This window comes from Mus caroli, chromosome 7, assembly GCF_900094665.2.
Source record: "Mus caroli chromosome 7, CAROLI_EIJ_v1.1, whole genome shotgun sequence".
NCBI classification, from domain to species: domain Eukaryota; kingdom Metazoa; phylum Chordata; class Mammalia; order Rodentia; family Muridae; genus Mus; species Mus caroli.
In genome coordinates this window covers 27,767,214-27,788,440 of record NC_034576.1, presented here as the reverse complement: position 1 = coordinate 27,788,440, position 21,227 = coordinate 27,767,214, and the positions used below count along the sequence as shown (strand labels likewise).

The following is a 21,227-nucleotide window of genomic DNA, read 5'->3' as shown; positions in this document are numbered from 1 at the left end:
TCCTGAACAATTTCAGGGGCTAATTAAAGGTTTTCCTTGACTAATCAGCTTACTGTTTAATTATCATGGAACAGGCGGAGAAATGTGGAAGTCTCTGCTAGGGTCTCCCCAGAGTGTGGCAGGAGGAAACCAGGGTTGCCCGTGGTAGGCTTAGCAGGATTTGGGGATACCCTGCATCTCCTATGAGCCAGCCAGAGTCACTGTCCCTTTGTCACCTCCTCTAGTTATTGTCTGCCTAGTTTTCTCACCTTACTTCTTCTGGGGGGACTTGGCTTAGAGGTTAGCACCCTGAGGAAGCCTTTGCAGGTGCTGGCCTGTTGGAGATCAGCCCCGCAGCTGCCTGTAACGTGGCTGCTCAAAGCTGCCCACCACATCCTGAGTAGGACCCTGTGGGGTATGCTTGCCTGGTTCTAGAAGCTGCTGGTCCTGAAGGGACAAGGGCTTTGGGAGTGGAACTCTGAGAAGAGGGCTGGTAGTGGGATGAGGTGCAGACAGGTCCCTCTGGGAGAGGCTGCTGGCTGGCTGCTGGCTGACTGCTGGACCCCATGGGTCCTGGAAGTATCTGGAGGGGGAAGGACCCAGAGATGGCTGCACCAGGCATGATTTCATTCCTTGCATTCCTAAGCAAGGCCCAGACTTCTGGTGGCCCTTAGTGGGGGAGGGTGGCCTGGAGAGAGACCTCTGGACACTGTCCCTGCCCCTCCTTCTGCCCCACTGTCAGCCTCTCTCTGCCTTCCCCTGAGGTCTCAGGACTGACTGAGTTCCTGGCTTGTCCCATTTCATCAGCAGGAAGACTCACCAGGTTTAGGGGATGCAGGGACCCAGGCTCATGCCATTGGACACCACTCCTCACTATAGAGGTTTTCAAAGTGCTTCTGGTGGCCTGAGGGAGAGAGTGACAAGCACACTTGTATTAGCTCTCAGGATGTGTCAGGACCTCCCTGTACTTCAGCACAGTCTGGGGATGCAGGACTGTTACTTGCATTCACAGACAGGGCGGTGGAGGGCCATGGTGATTTCTATGCCACCTCTGCTCCAGGTTTCCATCCCTAAGCCATCCAGAGGACTGAGCAGTACTCTGCACACACTTGCACAGGATCACACACGCACACGCATATTTCTGTGGCCCACCCCCTATCTTGCCCATGTGTGCCTTTCCCATCTCTGGCAGAAGTTTCTCCTGGGAGGCTGGAGGGGATATGTCTGCAGGCCCAGGACATTGTTCCCATGGGAAGGATGCTGACATCACTGGGCCTGCTTCCCACCCTGCCATCACTCCTGGGACTGAAGGATGCAGTGTCCTGGGGTTGCTGTGTCACCTGCAGCCTCTAACCACTCTGTGGGCTCATGTCTGCTCACCACTGCCAGCTATAGTTCTGGCTGTTCGGGTTTGTACTGTCTGCTGACCCTAGTTTGGTGCCAGTAAAGGCTTGTGTTAAAGATGTGTGTTATTTTAATCCCCGACAGCTCTGGCTGTGCCTCCTCCACCTCCTCCAGGCCCCTCCAAGACTGCTTCCTCTCTTTCTCTGGATAAGGCCTGGGCTCAGATGTCCCAGTGCCCACATGTGGCAATGGGGTTATGACTGGCTCCCTGCCAGGGAGGCTGGGGGATTGAGTGAGTCAGCATGTGTATGTGCAGCCTGGAATGGCTGTTGCTGTGTCATTAGGGGTCATTAGTGTCCCCATTGCTGTTGTTACCTTGTGGCAGGGAGGGCCATGCTCCCACAGATTTGCTATAATCTGGGCATCTTCCTTCATAAACCCGGGGCACACAGGAGAACTGCTTCCTACCTGCCCTAGGTCCCTGTCGCCACCTAACAATAGTTGCTATCTGTGGTCCCGATCCTTTTAAAACAAACTCTGAGCATTATGTACTTTAGCCAGGAAGTTTTCAGATTTTTCTCTTGACATGAATCCCATAATAGCCTCACACTTCCCAACTGAGGTCCAGTTGTCCAGTTTGGTCCAGACCAGGTCCAAGGCCTCTTGAGCCGCCTTCCATCTTTACATTGGCTCTTGCACTCTCATGCTCTCTCTCTCTCTCTCTCTCTCTCTCTCTCTCTCTCTCTCTCTCGTGTGTGTGTGTGTGTGTATGTGTGTACATGTGCACAATTTTGAAGCTGTAGCTGTGGGTGAACATCTGGGTTTAATAGTTTAATGAATTGATGTTTGCACAACTGTCATGTTAACTTTGAGGATAAAAATTTTAAAGGGAAAAGAAAACGGTGGTGATGTATACCTGTGTTTCCAGCACCTCTGGAAAGTCCCAGCCCAGGCTGGGAGGGTAGGGAGACTGTCTTATAAACAGACAAACATTGTTGAGCAACAGGACAGAAGAGTGGTGAGGTGCACTGAGTGCCTCCTGCTCCTTCTCTGAACAATGGAGCCTTCATACCCCCTCCTCCATACCTTGTGCAATAATAGCATGGGGCTCACACATCTTATGGCTGGCCTCACTGCTCTCCCATGTCTCTAGCATGGGCACAGAAGAGCCACCAGGGGCTGCCACTGCCCTCAGGACAGTTTATTTGATCTAAAATAATTTCTTCTACCCTGTGGAACTAGCTACAGCGGGTCTGGACAGGGATACTCGGACCAGGATGTTCTGTGTCACAGGAGTAGAACTTGGGAGTGCCTAAGTGTATGGCGAGGTGTTTGTGGCCTGGGCTCTGAGGGTTCTAGGTCTCTGTCTTCCAGCTTTTGTCCCCCAATGCAGCAGGATGTGAGGGGCCTGCTGTGTTTATGGAAAAGGCAGGGTGTAGGCAGGAATGGGCTAGAGGCAGAGGGACTGAGCCAACACAACACATATGTAGAAGGTCGAGGGCTCAGCTTAGTCTACAATGCAAAGTCTAACCCTGTACAAAGTGTGGAAAGTTCTGGGTTCTCTTCAGTGCCTAGGTATCAAGCAAATATCGCGTGGACCACCCAGACCAGGGGAGAAGCGCTGGCAGCTGCCAGGAAGCTCCTTTCCAGAAGTTCTTAGTAGAGCTAGCTCTCGCTTCCGGCCTCCCTCCTTCCCTTTTACTGCCCAAAGGAGAACAGAGAACCAGGCGCCTGCTGTGCTGGGTCCTCTGCCCAGGGACCACCCCTTGTGGTCGCTGCAGCACTCCACGTCTTTCCCTAGGTGGGAATGGCATGAGGTTGGCATCTCCTGGCCACAGCTTGCTCTCTGGTCTTTTGCTCTCGAGAGCTCTCCAGCCAGTGAAGGAAATGCCAGCAGAAGTGCTCTCCAGCCTGGCCCTGCTCAGGGCTTGTCCTGTCCAGGCCCCTCCACCTGCCTCCCACCCAGCCCGGCACTGAAAACTTGGGAGATCCTGGCTCTTCCAAGGATGGGGATCAGTTTCAGTCCTGTGCTCTGTAAAGGGGCTGTGATGTCTCCTGGAGGGACTGTGCACCAGCAGGAAGTCTCTCTTTTCTGACCCTGTGCCACCCTGGTTCCCCTCAGGGAAGCCACTGTAGTGATTACTCCCAAGGGTCCAGGTCGGAAGCTCTGCTACTGGATTAGTAGTTTGCAGTGCAAACCTTACTCCCACCTCCATGAGCCTCACTTTCCCATTTTAGAATCTGTGTACAGGCTAGTTCATCACAGTAAGGCACTCGGGTGCTGGCACCTTAGTGTCCTCAGTGGCAGCTGTGGGAGTTACATCTCTGCTTGGTATCCTAAACACCTGACAGAAGCAGCCGAAGGAAGGAGAGGTCTGTCTGGGCTCGGGCTTGATTGAGCATACAGTTTATCATGGCAGGGAAGGCACCGGGCAGAAGAGTAAGGCAGCTGATATGATGTCTACCTTCAGGAAGCAGAGAGTGGTGAGTGCTGGCACTCTTTCTCAGAGGGTGTGTGTGTGTGGGGGGGGGGGGTTAGATCCTCTGGAGTCATAGGTATTTGTGGGTCATGAGAGCTGGGAACAGAACTCATGTCCTCTGGAAGAGCGGCAAGCTCTCTTAACCAGTGAGCCATGTCTCCAGCCTGGCCCCTTCTCCTTTTCACACTGCAGCCCATGGACTGGTGCTGCACATTGAGGAGGACTCTTCCCGACTCAGCTAACCAGTGTGTAGAGGTAGGTTTCTGTAGTGGTTTTATCCAGAGCTTGGCAGCCACAACAATATTGTCCTTACTGCCTTTCACTCACTTGTCCCTTCATGCTGGGTGAGGCTGAGGGCCAGCACTAGTGAGAACTCCTGTTCTAGGGGCAGCAGACTGAGGGCTGCCATGGTGACGCCCATCTGTGAAACCAGAAGTGGCTGCCTGGAGGGGGAAATCTGTAGGCTGAGGCCGGGAATAGGAACTGGTTTGTGGAAGAAGAAGTGGAGAGGAGAGAAGAGCATGTTCTAGGCTAAAAGATCTGAGTGTGGTCATGGGCGTGGTCCTTGCACTCCACTTCTGCAAGTCATGAGTTTGAAGCCAGCCTGGACCACCTAATGAAGCTTTGTTCAAAACAAAACAAAGGCTAAAAGATGGGAGCAGGTCTGTCATTTAAAGAAGTTACTAATGTTCTTAAGTAAAGTTATATTTTGAGGTACCTGTGGGTTCACACTGCAATTGTAAGGCATTATGAGCCAGATCTACCACAGTCTTCCTTCATCTCTCCTCAGTCAGAACAGCTTGCAGAGTCACCCAGGTCCCCATCAGGATGTGGACTTTGATCTGATCAAGGCCGAACATTCCATCACTAGCGTCCCTCCCCTCTGAGGCCTGTTCCAGCCACACCCCTTCCCACCCTTAACCTTTCCCCAGTTTTATAATTCTCTCATTTTAGGAATCCTTCCACAGAGAACCTTCTGGAATTGTCTTCAGCCATGCAACCTAGTTCTTGGGAGATGCTTGCAGATGGTTGTGCATGTTGGGCCCCCCCTCCCCCACTGTTGCTGGGTGGCACTCATGGATCCCCAGGGTGTCGCACCATCCACCATGGAGGACACCTGCTTCTTTCTAGTTTCTGGCTATTACAAGGAAAGCCTTCGTAAACATTCCTAGAGTGGTTTGTGTATGGAGTATACATTTTCGTTTTTCTGGGACAAATACCCCAACGTGTAATTGCTCGGTGGTGTGACAGTTATAGGTTTTAAGGAGGATACCAGGCTGCTTTTCAGAGTGGCTGCGCCATTTCCCACTGCCATCAGCAGCGCAGCACAAGCAGGGTGCTGCTTCTCGGCAGGCTCGCCAGCACTTGCACTGTCACTATTTTTTATTTTAACTCTTGTGGTAAATGTGTAGCGCTGTCTCGCAGTCGCCTTAATGCGTGTCTCTCTGGCTAATGGCTAATGCTGTTGAACATTCGGTGTGCTTATCTGCCATCTGTGGATCTGCTTCGGTGACAAGTCTTCTGGCTTCTGCTCACTTTATTGAACTGTTTGCTTTTTTACTGTTCAATTCTGTGAGTGCTTTATCTTAGGCACCAGGCCTTTGTCAGATATGTGGCTTTAAATGTTTCTCAGTCTGTTGCTTGCCTTTCCTTTCCTCCTTCAGTACTAGGGATTGAACCTAGGGCCTCTTGGGTGTGCTAGGCAAGCACTCTACCACAGAGCCACATCTCTGGCTGTGGCTTGTCTCTTTACCCTTTCACATGAACTTTTGCAGAAAAAAAGTCTTCTTTAAACAAAAAATTTTATTTTTAAGTATTTAGATATTTGTATGTGTCCTGGTGTTTTGCCATGCATGTATGTGTGCATGTATGTATATGCACATGTATGTGCCTAGTGCCTGCAATGTCCAAAAGAGGGCATTGGATTCATTCCCTGGGACTGGAATTCAGATACTTGTGAGCCCCTAGTAGGTACTGAACTTGGATCTTCTGGTAGAGCAGCCAGTGCTCTTAATGCAGAAAGTCTCAAATTTTGGTGAGGTCACTACACTGATTCCTCTTTTGTGCCCTGTGCCTTCGGTGTGCAGTCTGAGAACCGTGAGCTGAGCTCTGCAGGGTTTCTCCATGTGTGAGTGCTGGAGATGGACTCAGGCCGCTCCCTGCGGTTGCTGAGCAGGTACCCCTGGGCCTCTTACTGTTTACCAACCATGAGTTGCCCTGGCTGGCTGTGAACTCAGTCTATAATCCAGGCAAGCCTTCAATTTAGAACCTTCCTGCCTCACCCTGGTTTTGTTTTGTGGACATTTTCGGGGCACGATGGATCCTTTGTGTGTGGTGTGGTTTCTGTCAGGTTCCTTTCCGTGTGTTTAGAGGATGCCAGTTGCTCCAGAACCTTTCATGGAAGATGGTGCCTTCAGTTGATTTTTCCCAGTTACCACAGTCTACTGTCACCTCATGCTTACCAAGATATCCTTTCCCAAACAAACAGAAGAATAGGCATGCTGGCTCAGGCCTGCAGTCCTGGCTCTCAGAAGGAAGGGGCAGGGAGATCTTTGCCCAGCTGGCCTGGGCAGTGAAGTGAGCTCCTGGTGGGGCGTGGGTACTGAGGGGGGTACTGCAGGGATGCAGGGACTGGGCAGATAGAAGACGTGGGCCTTAGCTTATCTCAGGCAGCCACCTGAAATGAGACACAGCTTGCCCTCCCTATAAAATTTACCACAGAACATGGACTGTGCACAGGACCTGCCACTTCTCTCCCAGGTACACATTAAAGAAGTGAAAGCAGGCCAGATATGGTGGCACACACCCGTAATCCCAGCACTTGGGAGGCAGAGGCAGAGGCAAGTGTATCTCTGTGAGTTCAAGGCCAGCCTGGGCTACAGAGGAGTTCCAGGACAGCCAAGGCTGTTTAGAGAAAAGGAAAAAACAGACAAACAAACAAACAAAAAACTCCAAAGACAAAACAAAGGTAAAAACCTGGGAGCAGGGAGTGGAGCAATATTTGTACATTCAGTTCTGTGCAGTGTCCTTCACAGCAGCCAGAAGGTGGGAACAACCCTGCAGCCCCCCATGAATGGAGGAAAACCAGCAGGTACACATATGGCACATTATTCAGCCATAGACAGGGGTGAAGCCTGGTAGATGCTATTGTGTGACTGCACCTTAAAAGCTTTGCGCTCAGTAGAAAACAGCCAGGCCTAAGGAAGAGTGATTGTGTGACCCCACCGGTGTGCAGGGCCTACAATAGCTCAGGGGGCAGCAGGTAGAAGAGGTTATGGGATGGGTGGAGTGAGGGGATGGAGGGAGTGAGGCCCTTTCGATGGCTAAAGGCTGGGGTAAAAAAAAGTGCTGAAGGTTCTACAATACTCAGAGTATAGAAAGACATTGGGCTGTTCACTTCTAGGTGAAAATGATAAATATTGTGTGTCTTTTACCACAGTGGGAAAGTGTATTTTAAGAATCTCGTTGGTTTTCTGAGACTCACATGTGTCCCTGGCAAAACTAGAGCTCACCGAGCTCACCATGACATCCCTTGTTTTGCCTCTTGGGTGCTTTACACGAGTACACTACCATACAGGGCGTAAAGCCCAGTCCACGGGCTGGAGAGGAGGCTCAGAGGCTCAGAGCACTGGCTGCTGTTGTAGAGGGCCTGGATTTGGGTTCTAGTACCAAGCTCACAGCTGTCTGTAACTGCAGTCCCAGGAGATCCAGTGCCCTCTTCTGACTTCTGTGGGCACTGCACATACACGTCCACAGGCATACACATGCATAAGATGAAAATAAATCCCTAAAAAATGAAGACAATCAAGTCATTTTGGTTGGAGGCCAGAGGTTGATTTCCTCAGGTACTTTCCACACCGTTGAGGCTGGATCTCACTGAATCTGTACCTCACTAATTAGGCTAGACCCACTGGCTAGTGAGCTTCAAGTGTCAGCCTGTCCCCACCTTCCCAGCACTGGGATTACAGACACATGCTACTATACAAAGCTTTTCACATGGGTGCATACTTAGGTATGGGTCTTCATACTTAGGTAGCAGGCACTTTACCAGCTGAGCCATCTTCCTAATGTTGCTTTTCTTAGAAGATGAAATGTTAGCTGTCCCCATCCATAGCCCCACTATCCTGGCTACCATCACCACCTCTCTGGCCCATGCTCCATTCTGACTGCTCTTCTCCACACCCATTCTGGTCTACTGGATCCTGCCTTCCCCCAAGCAAAGTTACCTCCTTAAGCGCATGCATGCCTGTCCCGGGCAGCCTGCCACAGCTCCTCACGGCCTGCCTCCATTCCTGCCACAGCTCCTCACGGCCTGCCTCCATTACTTTGTCCTCCCCTCAGGCCCTGTCCTTGCTGCCCCTCCACCTAGCCTGTAGGTGAAATTCCAAGTCCCATTTGTGTGATACCTAATCAGAAGGCCCATGGGGCATCTGGTGGATACATGGTGACCTCTTGCTGAGGACCAAGTGCAGGGAAGGAAGTTGCATGTGGCTACGGCAGGCGACTGCGACTGGGTAAGAGTGGGTGGAAATGAGGGCAGATGTGGGCATGGCCCTGGGGCTCCTGGTAGGGAGATGGCTGTAACTGTGAGGCCCCAGCTGGTTTTCAACAGAAAGGAACACGGTCAGATTAGCTTCACAAAGGTCCACCCGACCCAGCAGAAAAGCAGCAAAGGTATTGAATAGACACTTAGTGGAAGAGAACAATCACTCTACCAGCTTCTATAAGCATGAGAGGATGCTCAATGGATAGAAGTAGAAAATGCAAATGAAAACCAGGCTGAGCTGAGCAGTGAGGGGGCAGACCACTCCTGTGCTGCAGAGAACAGAGATGGATTGGCCCACTGATGCTGCAGGTGAGGGATGGCAGCCCTAGGCTTGCTGAGGGGCTGGGAATGGCGAAGTCCTGGTGCAGGGACACTTGCATTGCCCACAGCCATGCTGGCAGCACCTGCAAGATGCCTGCTGTGCCCTGTTAGCATCTCTGCACTGCTACCATCCTGGCCCCATGGAGCTGGTCACCACAGCACTTAAGGGGGCCACCTAAGGGGAAGACCAGCAGCCTGCAAAATGAGGCATGGTGAGAATTGTAAGATGTACATCTAAACATGCATGCATAGTCTTTTCCTTTAGCTCCATGACTTGGTGTTAGGATGCATGCTGAAAATTACCTGACACTGATATTACAGTAGGACCGTTAACCGCTTTCTTGCCCCCTCCAGGGGAAGAGAGGGATGGTGCCGTCCTTTCTCTGCACTCTCAAAGCTCCTGGTCCTTCCCCTAACCTAGACTTGTGGCCCTGTGTGCTAGGAAAGCTGAGCCATGCGCAGCCCCGTCCCTCACTGGGGTCTAAGCAAGGGCTCCATGTTAGGCTGCATCCGCTTGCATTGTCATGGGGGTGAAGTAAGGTCTTGCTGTGTAGCCCTGGCTGGCTTGGCATTTGCTTGTATCCTAGAGAGGCCTCACGTGGCAATCCTGCTGCCTCAGCCAACAGAGTGACCCACCACGTCTGGCTGCTTTCTTGTTTGATATTGAGATAAGGTCTCACCTAGTTGCTCAGGATGACCTTGAATTCACTGTAGCCCACATAGGCCTTGACCTTGGGGTGATCCTCCTGACTCTTGGGACCATCATCCTTTGCTTTTCCTTTTTGTTTTGTCACCTTTGGCAAAGTCTCAGAGCTGACTCCTCTCTGGACATTTGTGCTTTATCATGATAGGTCCTCAGTCCTGTTACAGAGGACTCCATGCAGGTCAGCCATCAGCTTCCAAGCTGCCCTTGTAGGGACCCAGGAGGTCACAGTGGAGGTCCTGGTTCCCGTGTCTGGTGAACCTTAGCATGGACTCATGGGCTAGCACCTTGCTTGTGTTGTACCCACAAGAGTACTTACCAGGTCTTCAGTGTGTTTCCACCTGACTGCTGCGGCCGATGGCCTCCGTCCTCCCTCCCAAGCGCCGTGTGGCAGGGCATGCTTCGAAGTAGGACAAGGTGCTGTGTATGTCACATGTTGCATTTTGTAGGGTTCTTTAAAGTGTGCAGGTGTGTTCACAGAACTCATGGGTCTCTCCAAAGGAAAAACGCAAGGGCAGTGGGGTGGGCATATCCTGCCTCTATTTACCCTTTGGTGCCTTTTGGCATTGGTACCATGTGACTGTAACTAGAAACACAGGCAAAGATGAAAAGGACAGAGACAGACAAGCTCCTGTGTGACAAGCCATGATTAGTGAGTCACCCACTCAGCACTCCTCCTCTTGGACCTGTTTCCTGGAGCTGACCAGAGCTGGTCAGGCTGCATCACCTCCCCCACCAGAGCTCAAACCTGCTGGTCTGGTTTGGGGAGGTGGCCCTATCTGGCTTGTCTCTGGGTGATTGCTTCCTAGGTACCCTGCCCCCACAGGGAGGTGGTAACCAGAGACCTGGGAATGTGGGGTCTCACAGGCTCTCTTCTGTGGTGGGGAGGAGGTGAGACTAGAGGGACACAAGTGGCACTGTCTACTTGTTGGTTGTCCCCACTGTCTTTATAGGGACCACAAGCCAGTAACGGGCCCTTTGCTCATTAGACCAGAGCCTTCTAGCCCCCTCTCAAACAGGGCTAGTTTTGGTCAGATTACCTACCACTGAGTCCTCATGTATGCTATGAGCTAGGTAGATTCGGGAGCTACAGACAGTAGGAGACAAGAGATCATAGCTGCCTGGGCCAGGGCCAGGCCCCGAGGCCACGTGTGGGCAGCCTGGGCTGATAGGAAATGCTTCCTGAGCAGGTTCAAGAGGCAGGCTCTGGTTGGACCCTCACTCGCTTTTGGTCCCGGAAAGACACAGTCTGAGAGGCTGCCTGGACAGATCCTTTCATTGAGAGACTGCACAGGAGACCCCTGCTCAGGGGTAGCAGCCAGCTGGGCTTTTCAGAACAGATCCGGAGCAGAGGGAGGGAAAATACCCATTCCAGAGCGGCTTGTTCAGGATGGAGGCTCTGAGCAACACTGCCTCATTCAAAGCAGCTAGTTAAGGGCACAGGCGTCAGGGGAATCCTTAGGCCAGTCACACAACCTCTCTGGACTGCTCTCTGGCTGCTCTGCTGTAAAAGAGGCCTGCAAACGTGGCTGCCCTGTGCTGGGCACTGCTCCTTCAGAGTGAGCCACTCACCACAGGGAGGTTAGTGTGGCATGTATTGGTCCCAGCTCTACGCCATCCTCCCTCCCATCATCCTTATCTCCACTTTCCACTCCCCTGTTTGTACTGCTTGCTGTAATCCAAGCTCAGGGGAAAAAGAGGATGGGGCCTACACCCCACCTCAGATTTCCCACCTAGCCCACTCTGAGGTCTCCAGAGGCACATCTTATACCCATTGGTCCAGAAGCCACCCTCTAGTGTGCAGTCTAGCTAAGCCCTGGTTTCCTGGGCCTCTGTTATCCAGTGTGTGTGTGGAGGAGGAGTTAGTAAGATGGGTGTGCCTGTTGTAGTGGGGGCAAGTCCTGCTGAGACCAGGCTGTGGCTGGGGTCCTTGCCAACCCTCCTCTCTGGCACAGCTACTGGCTCTAGCCCCACCTTCCGCCTCCCTGCCTCCCGCCCTCTGTGGGTGGGAGCCTCAGCCCCAGCTGAGCTGTTACCGCGGCTAGGCTGTCCCCACCACTGTTAGCCTAGGGTGCATAGCCAGCTGATCAGTCTCAGGGTGCCCTGAAGCCTGTTCCTGCCCTCCTCTGCACTGGGAGGTCTGACTACCAGTTGCCCTTGGAGAGGTAGCCCAGGAAGTCAGAAGAGGATGGTGGAGGTAAGCAGGCTGCCTGTGGACCTCTAGGAGAGGGCGGGACTGGCCACTGGAGCCAGTGTGACTATGTGGGACGGGCCACACCTTTCTTGAATCCAGGGGTGGAGTAACTCTGGTTCCCATGTGTGAGGGTACAGGCTCCTGGGGAGTTGGTGTCTGAGCACAAGCCTCTGTGCCAACAACTTCCTGATGACCCTTGAGTAGACAGTGTTGGGGGTCAGGAACTCAGTGCTTGCTAAGTGCATGGGCCTGTAGTTGTGAGGATCTCAGGTCTAACCTTGTAGCTTGGGTTGTAGTCCTCAGTATATCTTTCAGCAGGTCTGGCAGTTATAAGATACAAGGATGTATGTACATGTGCCTGCAGAGATGTTGGGACCTGTTACATATAACAGCTCTTGTAGTATGACTATAGGTATCTTTAGGGAGTGCTCCCACTGCCTTTTTGGAGGTGGGGAAGCATCATATTTCATAGGGGTTTACGGTGGGTTGCTCAAACCCCAGCCCTTCCACTTGCTAAGACTGACCCTACAAGCTATGTCCATGAATTCTCTCTGGTGCCTCCCAAGCTTCCTCCACCAGGCTACGCTGAGACTTGTGTTTGAGGGGCAGGAACTCAGCTCCGAGCTTACCTCACCATGCTGTACAGTAAGCACTGGCCCAACCACCGCCTCCCGGCTCACGCCCCCATGACAGCTGTCACTCACATGCTTAGGTTGCTGTAAGATAGAGAATGGGGGACTATGATTTCCAGCTAGTCATGCTAACTGCGTGTATCTTGAGATCCAGTACACCCATCTGTCTGTGGGCTTGTTTGGGTTACTGTTGCAGGGTCTGTGATATGACAGTGTACATTGTACTAATACTTATCACTGGCTGCATGGCATGCGCCAAGGTGTGTGAGGTGCCGAATATTGTGTGGCATGGCAGGGCTGTGGACAGGAGCCTCCTTTCTACCTGTCCTTCCTCCAGGGATTCAGGGGACTCTTAGGTTTTCAGTGGCAGCCATCGCATCCTGGGCACTTACTAGGCACTATGGGGATGAGTCCAGGATGCCTGCGCCTGGCCAGATCGGAGGCAGTAGCTGGCCAGGCAGCTTCTCATTCAGCCTTCCTCTGCAGTTCACTCTTCTCGCCCATGGTGCATACAGCTGGGGATACAACATTCCCCATCCTAACCCCCAGGCAAAGTGTCGTGCTGGAGGGGACTGTAACCAGAAGCAGCAGCAGGGATGGAAACAGCAGCAGCTGTGTGAGCCCCATGGCAGACCCTGTTCTACATACGTGACTTGTGTTGTGTAAATATTCTCAGCAGGTAGGGACTGTCACAGTCTGTGGTTTGCAGACAGAACACTGAGGTCCAGAGAGGTTAGATGACTTGTCCACGGGTGTGTGGCTGGAATGGCTGAGCCAGCACCTGGGTCTGGACAGTCTGCTCATAGGCCCACAGAGCACCTTGTACTGAGTGGCCGAGAGAGACAGGCCCTATGCAAATGGGGCTGTCCTTCTAGCAGGAAGATGTCCATAGAAGATCACCCAGACAGGATGGAAAGAATAATTGTGACAGACCTTCAAGGAGATACTGTCCTGGCAGCTTAGAGAAAGAGGGCAGGGTAAGGTGGTAACGGCTGTGAGGTTGGGGAGTTTCTGGGCCCATCCTGTGCATGGCCTGCTGGGGGAAGACAGTGTTGCCTCTGGCCAGGATGAAGAGAGCACAGTGGTAATGGCTTCCCACGTGTCTCAAACATCCCAGCACCAGGGCACAATCTCTGAGTCATCACTTTGTGGGGCTGTCCCTATTGCAGGGACTCATTGCCAGGGCTTGGGCTCTTATTGTGGACGGCAAAAGCTGCCCTCAGGTTTCCCTCCAAGGCATGGCTTAGCTAGGCGTGCCTCCCTGGAGTGTGAGGACCTGTGGCAGCTTCAGTGAGATGCCCTTGGTCCTGGTTAAGACACACCAAGCTTCCTCACTGGATTCCTAGGTGTCTCAGGTGATGTCCAGGCAGCTTAGGACAGAGGCTCTGGGGAACCCTGTTTGCCCCATCTCCTTCCCTGTGTGTTCATGGTCCAGACTCATCTCTGTGACAAGGTTAGTACACATCTCCCCAGATATTCACTGAGTGTCTGTGTGTGTCAGACCCTGCTCAAGGTGCTAGGGGCGGGGTGCTCAGAGGAAGGGGCCTAGAGTCAAAAGGACTATGGTGCCAGAGGGTGATAAGGGTCACAGGGAAGTAGAAAGTTGTGCACCCAATTTTGTTAGGTATCAAGGTAGCCTCTCTTGAGGGTTGGTTGGTTGATTGGTTGGTTGGTTGGTTGGTTGATTGGTTGGTTGGTTGGTTGGTTTTTAGAGACGGGTTCTCTGTGTAGCCCTGGCTGTCCTAGAACTTACTTTGTAGACCAGGCTGCCCTTAAACTCAGAGATCTGCCTGGCTCTACCTCCTGAGTGCTAGGATTTAAAGGCATGTGCCGACATTGTCGTCTGGCTGCCTCTCAAGGCACTAAGACGTGAATGTAAAGAAGTCAACCGAGGTTCTGAGCAGAAGGCTTAGGTACAAAGCTGGGACAGGCATTGATGTCCCAGTTTGGATGTCAGCTAGACGATGGGGGGCGGGGGGGAGCAGGTGTGTGAGATGTGCAGGTCTCTAGCAGGTAGGACTGTGTGATGTCCATTGGAGTCACACCTTTAACATTCCCTCCCCATGGCAGCTTCTCTGCTCTTAGGGGTCTGGCCATTGTCAACAGTTGTCTCTGCCTCCCCTTAGGTCCTTCCTATGAAATGGAGGCCCTGGCTGGAGCAAGGACCACTGAGAAGCAATACAGTGGTGGGGTGTTACAAGGCCTTTGTGGGATGGAGTGGGTATCCCTGAACAGTGATTTCACTTTTGTAGCCCTCAGTTTCCTGGTTTGGGAAACAGGAAGGAAGAGGTCTCCCCAGCCACCTAGATCTGTTTGCGGGACCCATGGTAGACCAGTGTATGTACCTGGTACATGCCTGCTGTGTAAGCCACCAGTGTTGCAGACTGACAGCTTTGGACAGGCTGACACTATCATGCTGGGGAAGAGGGGGTGCGCTAAGCTCTCTTGAGTGGACAAACTGGAGGCCAGTGTGCCCAGGCCCAGCCAGGTGCTGGAGTAAGCTATGCCAAGCAAGCTGGGCCTGTAGAGTTCACATTCCGTGCCCTGGCACCATCTTGAACCTTGGTTTTTGGACTGAGCAAAACCTGCCCACTTTACCCATGCCACAGCCCCTAGGGTGTCCTGTCTGCCTTATCTCCTGCTGACTTGTCATAGCCATCTCCCTGGCTCCTGCTGTCCCTCCCCTGCCTAGATCTTTCTGTATCTTCATCTTACTTGGGAAAAACAAGCCCTTGCTATGGCCCACAGGTGCCACCCGATCTGCCTGGTCACCAGCCTGTGTTGTTTAACCCCACTCTCCCCTTACCTCCCCAATATAGCCACCAGGCCTTCTTGGCTACATCCAGCAAGTGCCTGCCTCAGCACCTTCGCCCTGCCGTTTCTTACCTCCTGGCTGCCCCTCTTCCTGAGCACAGAACATCTTTGGTCTCATGCACTCAAGGACTGCATTGACAGTTCCTGCCTCTTTTGCCTGCGCTCTGAGCCTGCCTTTATTTCCTCTCAGGACTTAAGTCTGCCCACAGACCTTGGATGGACCTGGTTTAATGATTGTCATCTTTCCCCAGTGTGAACCCTGCAGCAACTCTGCAGAGCTGAGGGCCCAGCAGGCTCCACCTCAGTTGTCTGTGCACTCAAATGGATAGGGAGGTGAAGGCCCAGCAACTATGACCGGTCACTTGTGATTGGGCAGTGTATGATGAGGAAGATGGGGCCATCTAGGAGGAGTTAGGACTACCTGGAAGAAGTGAGTGCGACGTGGGACACATTTACATGGCGTAGGTCAGGGCTGTGGCTTGACAGCCAGAGCTGACTGTGGGGGAGTGGGTGTGGGCTCAAGAATGCCAGAGCCAGACACTGTTGCAGCTCAGTCCTGGAAAACAAGGGGTACACTGAGGCAGGGAGGGCTTTCCTGGAGCTGGCGGCTCATTCCCTCAGGAGCATGGGAGATGGATGCATCTGCCTCTCGTGAAAGGTTGAGAGCAGAGCAGGGGCGCAGGGGGGACTAGAAAACTGAGTATCCCACAGTTGAAGAATCAGAGATTAAAGAAATGAAAAAAGCATTTTAAAATATGGTCATTTTTAGTGTGCATCCTTGGCTGGAGGGAGCTGCTGGCCATACTGCTCCATCTGTATCTCTTCTGGGGGGGTACTCAGTCACCCCTTTACCTCCAGGGTCCAACAAGATTCCCCAACACTGGCCCAGAATAGCCCCTACTCTGAGGTCTCTGGGAGCCAAGGGGCTTGTGTTGGTGACTCCCCAGGGCCGCAGGCTCCATCATAGTGAGCATGTCAGCTCTAGAACCCTGTGATGTACATTGGTGAGGGGACAAGGTTTCAGGCATCTTTTCTGGGACCAGCTGTCTCACCAGAGATCCTGGGAGGAGGACCAGGAAACCCATTTCTGGGGCAGGCTGGGGTAGGAGGTGAAGTTCAGCACAGGAGAGGAAAGATAAGGTGTGGGCCTGGCAAGTAGAAGCAGCATGGGGGGCCCAGACTAGCTGCACACGGTGCAAGCAAGTAAGAGGCCAGCCTGTTGTGTTCCCTTCCTGGGTCAAACCCTGGCAACCTGAGTGCCTGGACAGAGGAGTCTGTTTCCACACCAGAAAACTGGGATAAGGTGCCTCCATTGTAGGGCTGTGCGTATATCACGGGGCTGAGCATCATTGGCTGGATCTGCGCCAGAAGCAGGGGCCATAGGCCCTGGGAGAAGTGGCCTACTCTCATGTCTGCTCTGGCTTTGCCCATGACAAATGAGAACCTTACTTAGGACATGGGGCTCACAGTGGCTCTCTGCTGGGTCAGGAACAAAGGTTGAGAGATACTGGGGACAGTGCTTCTAAGAGGTGGCACACAGTAGGTGCACATTCCTGCTGGCTACTGTTGTCATGTAACTAGCATCAAGGATTTACTGCCTAAGCGTCAGTAAGAGTTGGCTCTGAGCCAGACCTTCCGTGCCTTGCTTGTTTTTCCTGTGACTCCTTATAAAAGCTGCTGGAAGCAGCTACTGTCATCACCCTCCCAACAAGAGGAAACTGAGGCATAAGAGTGGAGTCTTTCCCTAGGGTCACTCATTGAGCTTCCTGGCATGAGCTGTGGGCTGGGTCCTCACAGATAAAGAAATCAGGGCATATAGTGCTAGCTAACTGTCAGCTGGGGTTTGAGGCTTGGGCTGCAGGGCTCTGAAATTCTGAGCTAGCCTGGGAGACCCATCCCAGCCACGAGATGCCTAAAAGGGCCTGGGTGGGGCCTACACCAGGTCATTATAAACACAACCAGTTCCTCTGTTTGTCCTTCCCTCCATATGCTGCCCAGAGGAAAGGGGTGGCCCAGGCAAATATCCGGAGGTGTGCCCTTCCGCCCCTTCTCCTGCTGGGTCACAAGTGGCTGCAGTATGCTAGGTGGCTTGGGGCTTATGGGTGGGGGTAGGGGTCTGTGTGGGGGAGCATGGGAAGGCACTGCTGAAAGCTCTCCCACCTTTTCCATTCTGAGAGCTTCCCTATGCTTAGTGAGTGGTCACATGCACTACCACCCCTATACTGCCGAATCTGGGAGCTGCTTTGGGGCTCCCTCGGTGTGGGAGGTGGGAACTGAGAGTAGAGCCAAGAGTTCAGGGTGGATAGCAAGCTAGACATGGAGGACAGGGAGCCGCAGGTCGCAGCACAGGCTCCACGCTGCGCCAGGCAGCACAAGGTGTGGCACTGTTGGAGTTGTAGAGTCAGGCGTAGCGCCAAGGAGGGCTGGGTAGCCCTGGTGCAGAGGTCGGGGTGCTGGGACAGGCTGGACAGGAAAGGCTGGGAGGAAGGCAGCATGCTGCAGTGCTAGTTCTGAGGCAGAGAAGGCTGGAAGCCAGAGGTGCCCATTCTGCCCCAGCGGTCCCAACCCTCAGCCACAACCCCTGGACTTGGATCAAGCAAAGAAACTAAACCAGCTGGGAAAGTCCTGTCCAGGCCCGGGGCTGGCCACCTGCTGGCCCCTTGGGACCAGTTGAGACAGGTTGGCTGCTGCGTCCCCACCTGCCTCTCTTGGCTTGACTGCCAAACCGGTTTCCCTGGCTGGCTGCCCAATAATGTCCTTCTTGTAGGCTGAGCCAGTGACTCCCAAGAAAGAGAGCCATGCCTGGAAGAGAGGAGAGCTGGCTGGGCCCCCTGGACACTCGTCTGTAGCCACTTCCCTAGCAGAGTCTCACTGGGGCTGAGTGCTGGTTCTGTGTCTGCCCACCACCCTGCCAGGTACTGGAGAGCCAGATGGGACAAAGATGAAAGTCCTCTGACACCCTTTGGTCCTTTGGGCCTCCACTCCTGAGGCCTCCTATAGGAAGCCTCCCTTAGCACACCTGCCATCCTTCCGTGGTTGGTAGCATTTTGTGGGCCCAGTCCCTATCAGTGTACACTGTCACTACCTAGGGACCGTCTGCCCCAGGTAGACCCTAGTGGGTCACAGGCTGTCTAGGTTGTTCTCGTGTCCGACTATCAGCCAGAGTACAGTGGGTGTTAGTGATTGAATGACTGATGGAACTTTTCTTCCTGTCTTACAGATGAGTAACTCAAAGCCTCAGGAGGAGACATCACCCACGCAAGGGTGCTTCTAGCCCAGCCAGCTTCAGACCAGGTCTGTCTGACTCCAGGCTCTTCCCACAGGGGCTGTCTCTCCAGCATAAGGGGCTGGTCCCAGGCAGGGAGGGGTTCAGTTGCTTCATCACCCAGGACTCAGGTAGTGAGAGGCAGAGGATTGTCGGGAGGCTGCCTAGTGTCCCTCATTGCTTGATCCGCTGTGGGGTGCCACCATCATCCTGTCCTTGAGCTAGGATGGGCCCCAGGGCCTTCCGCCTACTCTGCAGTTCTCTGCTGCTGAGCTGCAGCCCCAGACCTTTTTATCATTTTACTTTGAGACAGTTTCACCACATTGACCAGAATAGCCTGAATCCACTCTATCCCGGCAAAGCTTTGAGCTTGCCATCCTCCTGCCTCCTGAGTAGCTGGGATTGCTGCTACTGAGCCTGTGCTCCTTGCTCATCTTTTGATTCGTTGTTGTTGTTGTAACTGTTGTTATTTATTTTTAATTTACTTTTTAAAAATGGTTATTAGTCTTTAAAGTTATGTGTATGAGTGTTTTTGCCTGCATGTATGTCTGTGCACCACATGTGTTGCTAATGTCCTTGAAAGTCAGAGGGTGTCGTATCCCTTAGAAGTGGAGTTATGTCCAGTTGTGAGCTCCCATGTGGAAACTGACCCCAGAGAGCAGCCAGTGCTCTTACCTGCTGGGCTTTCTCTCCAGCTCCCCACTCCCTTTTTGAGACAGGCTCTAACTAGCCTAGAACTCACTTATGTAGACCAGACTGGCCTTGAACACACAGAAATCCACATGGCTCTGCCTTCGAGTATTGGGACTCAAGTGGTATGTCACCATGCCTGCCTCACCCTTGGGTTCCTGACTGGCCTTTACTGGGTATTTATATAGTGCCCAGCTGAAGACCCAGGCCCTAGAGACAGGAGAAAGTCCCAGTGTGGAGGGGCATTCCATTTGTCTGTAGCCAATGGCTGGAGTGGCCAGAATAGAGGTGGGGACTGCTCACTGGTGCCCAGGGGTGGAAGTAGGGAGACTGTATGGATGGGTGGGTGTAGGCACTGCTATCATTACTGTGGTTGGAGGGAGACAAGAGGCACTGCACATAGGAACAGCAGCAAGTTCCCTGTAGGTGAGGGCATCTGAAGGTGAAGTGATGGCCAGCAGGCTGTGTTAAACACAGGAAGGGGAACTGGAGGAGGGGAGGGAGGGAGCTCCTGGGATGATAGGCAAGGGGAACTGCCTGTGCAAAGGCACTGCAGTATGAAAGCTGCTGTGAAGGTGATGGGCCACAAGGAGCTGTGGCTCTGAAGAGGGGACAGCTGGGCCTGACCCTCTAGTTGCTCAAGAGGAACCCACAAAAGTGGCTGCTCAGAGGGCCCAGGAAGAGTCTGCTGCCCCCTGCTGGTATATGAATTATCTGCTGAACCAGCCAGGGCAGAAGCAAAGAATTGGAGGTTTGAGTGACAGATGGCCTGCCACTGATCCCACCTCCCTTGGTGCTTCCTTCCTGCAGGTGCCTGTAAGAACTCAAGCCACCCCACTGTTCACAAACTCTGTGCTAAGGCCCTGGAACCATGTTTGGAAAGAAGAAGAAGCGGGTGGAGATCTCAGCCCCATCCAACTTCGAGCACCGGGTACACACAGGCTTTGATCAGCATGAGCAGAAGTTCACAGGGCTGCCCCGCCAGTGGCAGAGCCTGATTGAGGAATCAGCGCGCAGACCCAAGCCCCTGATCGACCCTGCCTGCATCACGTCCATCCAGCCTGGAGCCCCCAAGGTAGCCATCACCACACCACTTTAGCCCACAGCCCATGCTGCCCTTCAATTGTTCCTGGCTTCTTTGCAGAACCCCCCACCTCTGTAGCCCAGTGTCAGCCTTCCACCTGCCAGTACAATCCTGGAAGGCCATGCTGACCTCTGACTTCCACTCCTGCCCCAACACCACAACACTACACACTCAACCTTGGTCTCCCAGTGCTTCATGACATGGGAGACAACATGGGAGTGCTCCCAGACAACACCCGGGCTTGGCTAGGGGATGCCTAAGCTGCATTCCAAAGTCCAGGAGCAGCTGAGGCAGATGGGAGCAGGGCAGCAGCCATTCAGTCTTATCACCCTGAGCAAATTGTCAGTTGGAGTGAGACTTGAGGTCTAGATCCAAGATCCTCACACTTCCCCTGCCCCCGTGTACAATGTGAGAACTGTGGTCTCACTGCCTAGGCAGGAACTACAGCCTTGCAGGCCTAGTGGTAAGAGTGACCCTGCTGGACTCATGCCATGGGTGGTGGGACCCAGAGGAGTACAGCCAGACGTGTCCCCACTTGGTGGAGTTGGGCACGCCTGTGGTCAGCAGGCTGGGTGCCTGGCCCTGCAGCTGATTCACCCTCTCCCAGTGACCAGCCAGGGCCTGGCAGGAGAGAGGCAGCGTCATCAGGGCGCCCACAGCCATGGTGCTTGGGTCGAGGCTGGGCTCTTTCTGGTTATTTCTGTGGCCCTGTAGGGTCATGTGAGAGCTTTGACTTCTCTCCATTGCCTAGAAAGCCCCTCTTGTCATCTGAATCTGTATGGGCTTTTCATGCCCCAGGCCAGCTGGAAGCCAGTAGCAACTGGTTATGAAGTAGGCCCCTCCATAGTCCCCAGACAACCCACCCTAAACACTCCCATGACCCAATGAGCTTTGTGGTCATTTCTCACACGTTGTGTGTCCCCAAAATTTCACCACTGCTCTGAGCACCCTTGTGTTTCCACACCTTTCCACAGTCCTGCCAGGGGAAGGACTTGTCCTAATTCCCGTGCAGGCAGGCACCTTAGCTGGGACTGCCTGACGGCAAGCTTCCTGGCCATTGACTCAGGTTCTAATAGCATAGCCTGGCAGGTAGCCCCTGAAGGAAAAAAGAAATGAAGAAGGTAAACATGCCTGCTCCTAGGTGTGGTGGAGGGGGTTATTGTGGCTATGAGGGA

The 21,227-nt window shown here is 53.2% G+C and overlaps 1 protein-coding gene across 4 annotated transcripts in view; it reads left to right on the top strand.

Moving 5' to 3' along the window:
- Positions 1-21,227, top strand: part of Pak4 (p21 (RAC1) activated kinase 4) — a 38,826-nt gene that overhangs the window by 9,697 nt on the left and 7,902 nt on the right. The window contains exons 1-4 of one of the 4 annotated variants that reach the window (XM_021166832.2): positions 11,495-11,570; positions 17,781-17,928; positions 18,234-18,307; positions 19,779-20,043. In XM_021166832.2, coding sequence (XP_021022491.1) covers positions 19,840-20,043 — 204 coding nt within the window. In that variant the 5' untranslated portion in view covers positions 11,495-11,570; positions 17,781-17,928; positions 18,234-18,307; positions 19,779-19,839. Of the gene's footprint in view, positions 1-11,480; positions 11,571-15,284; positions 15,475-17,780; positions 17,929-18,233; positions 18,308-19,778; positions 20,044-21,227 lie in introns of those variants that run through there. The other 3 variants (XM_029479962.1, XM_029479963.1, XM_021166831.2) reach the window with 3 other exon arrangements.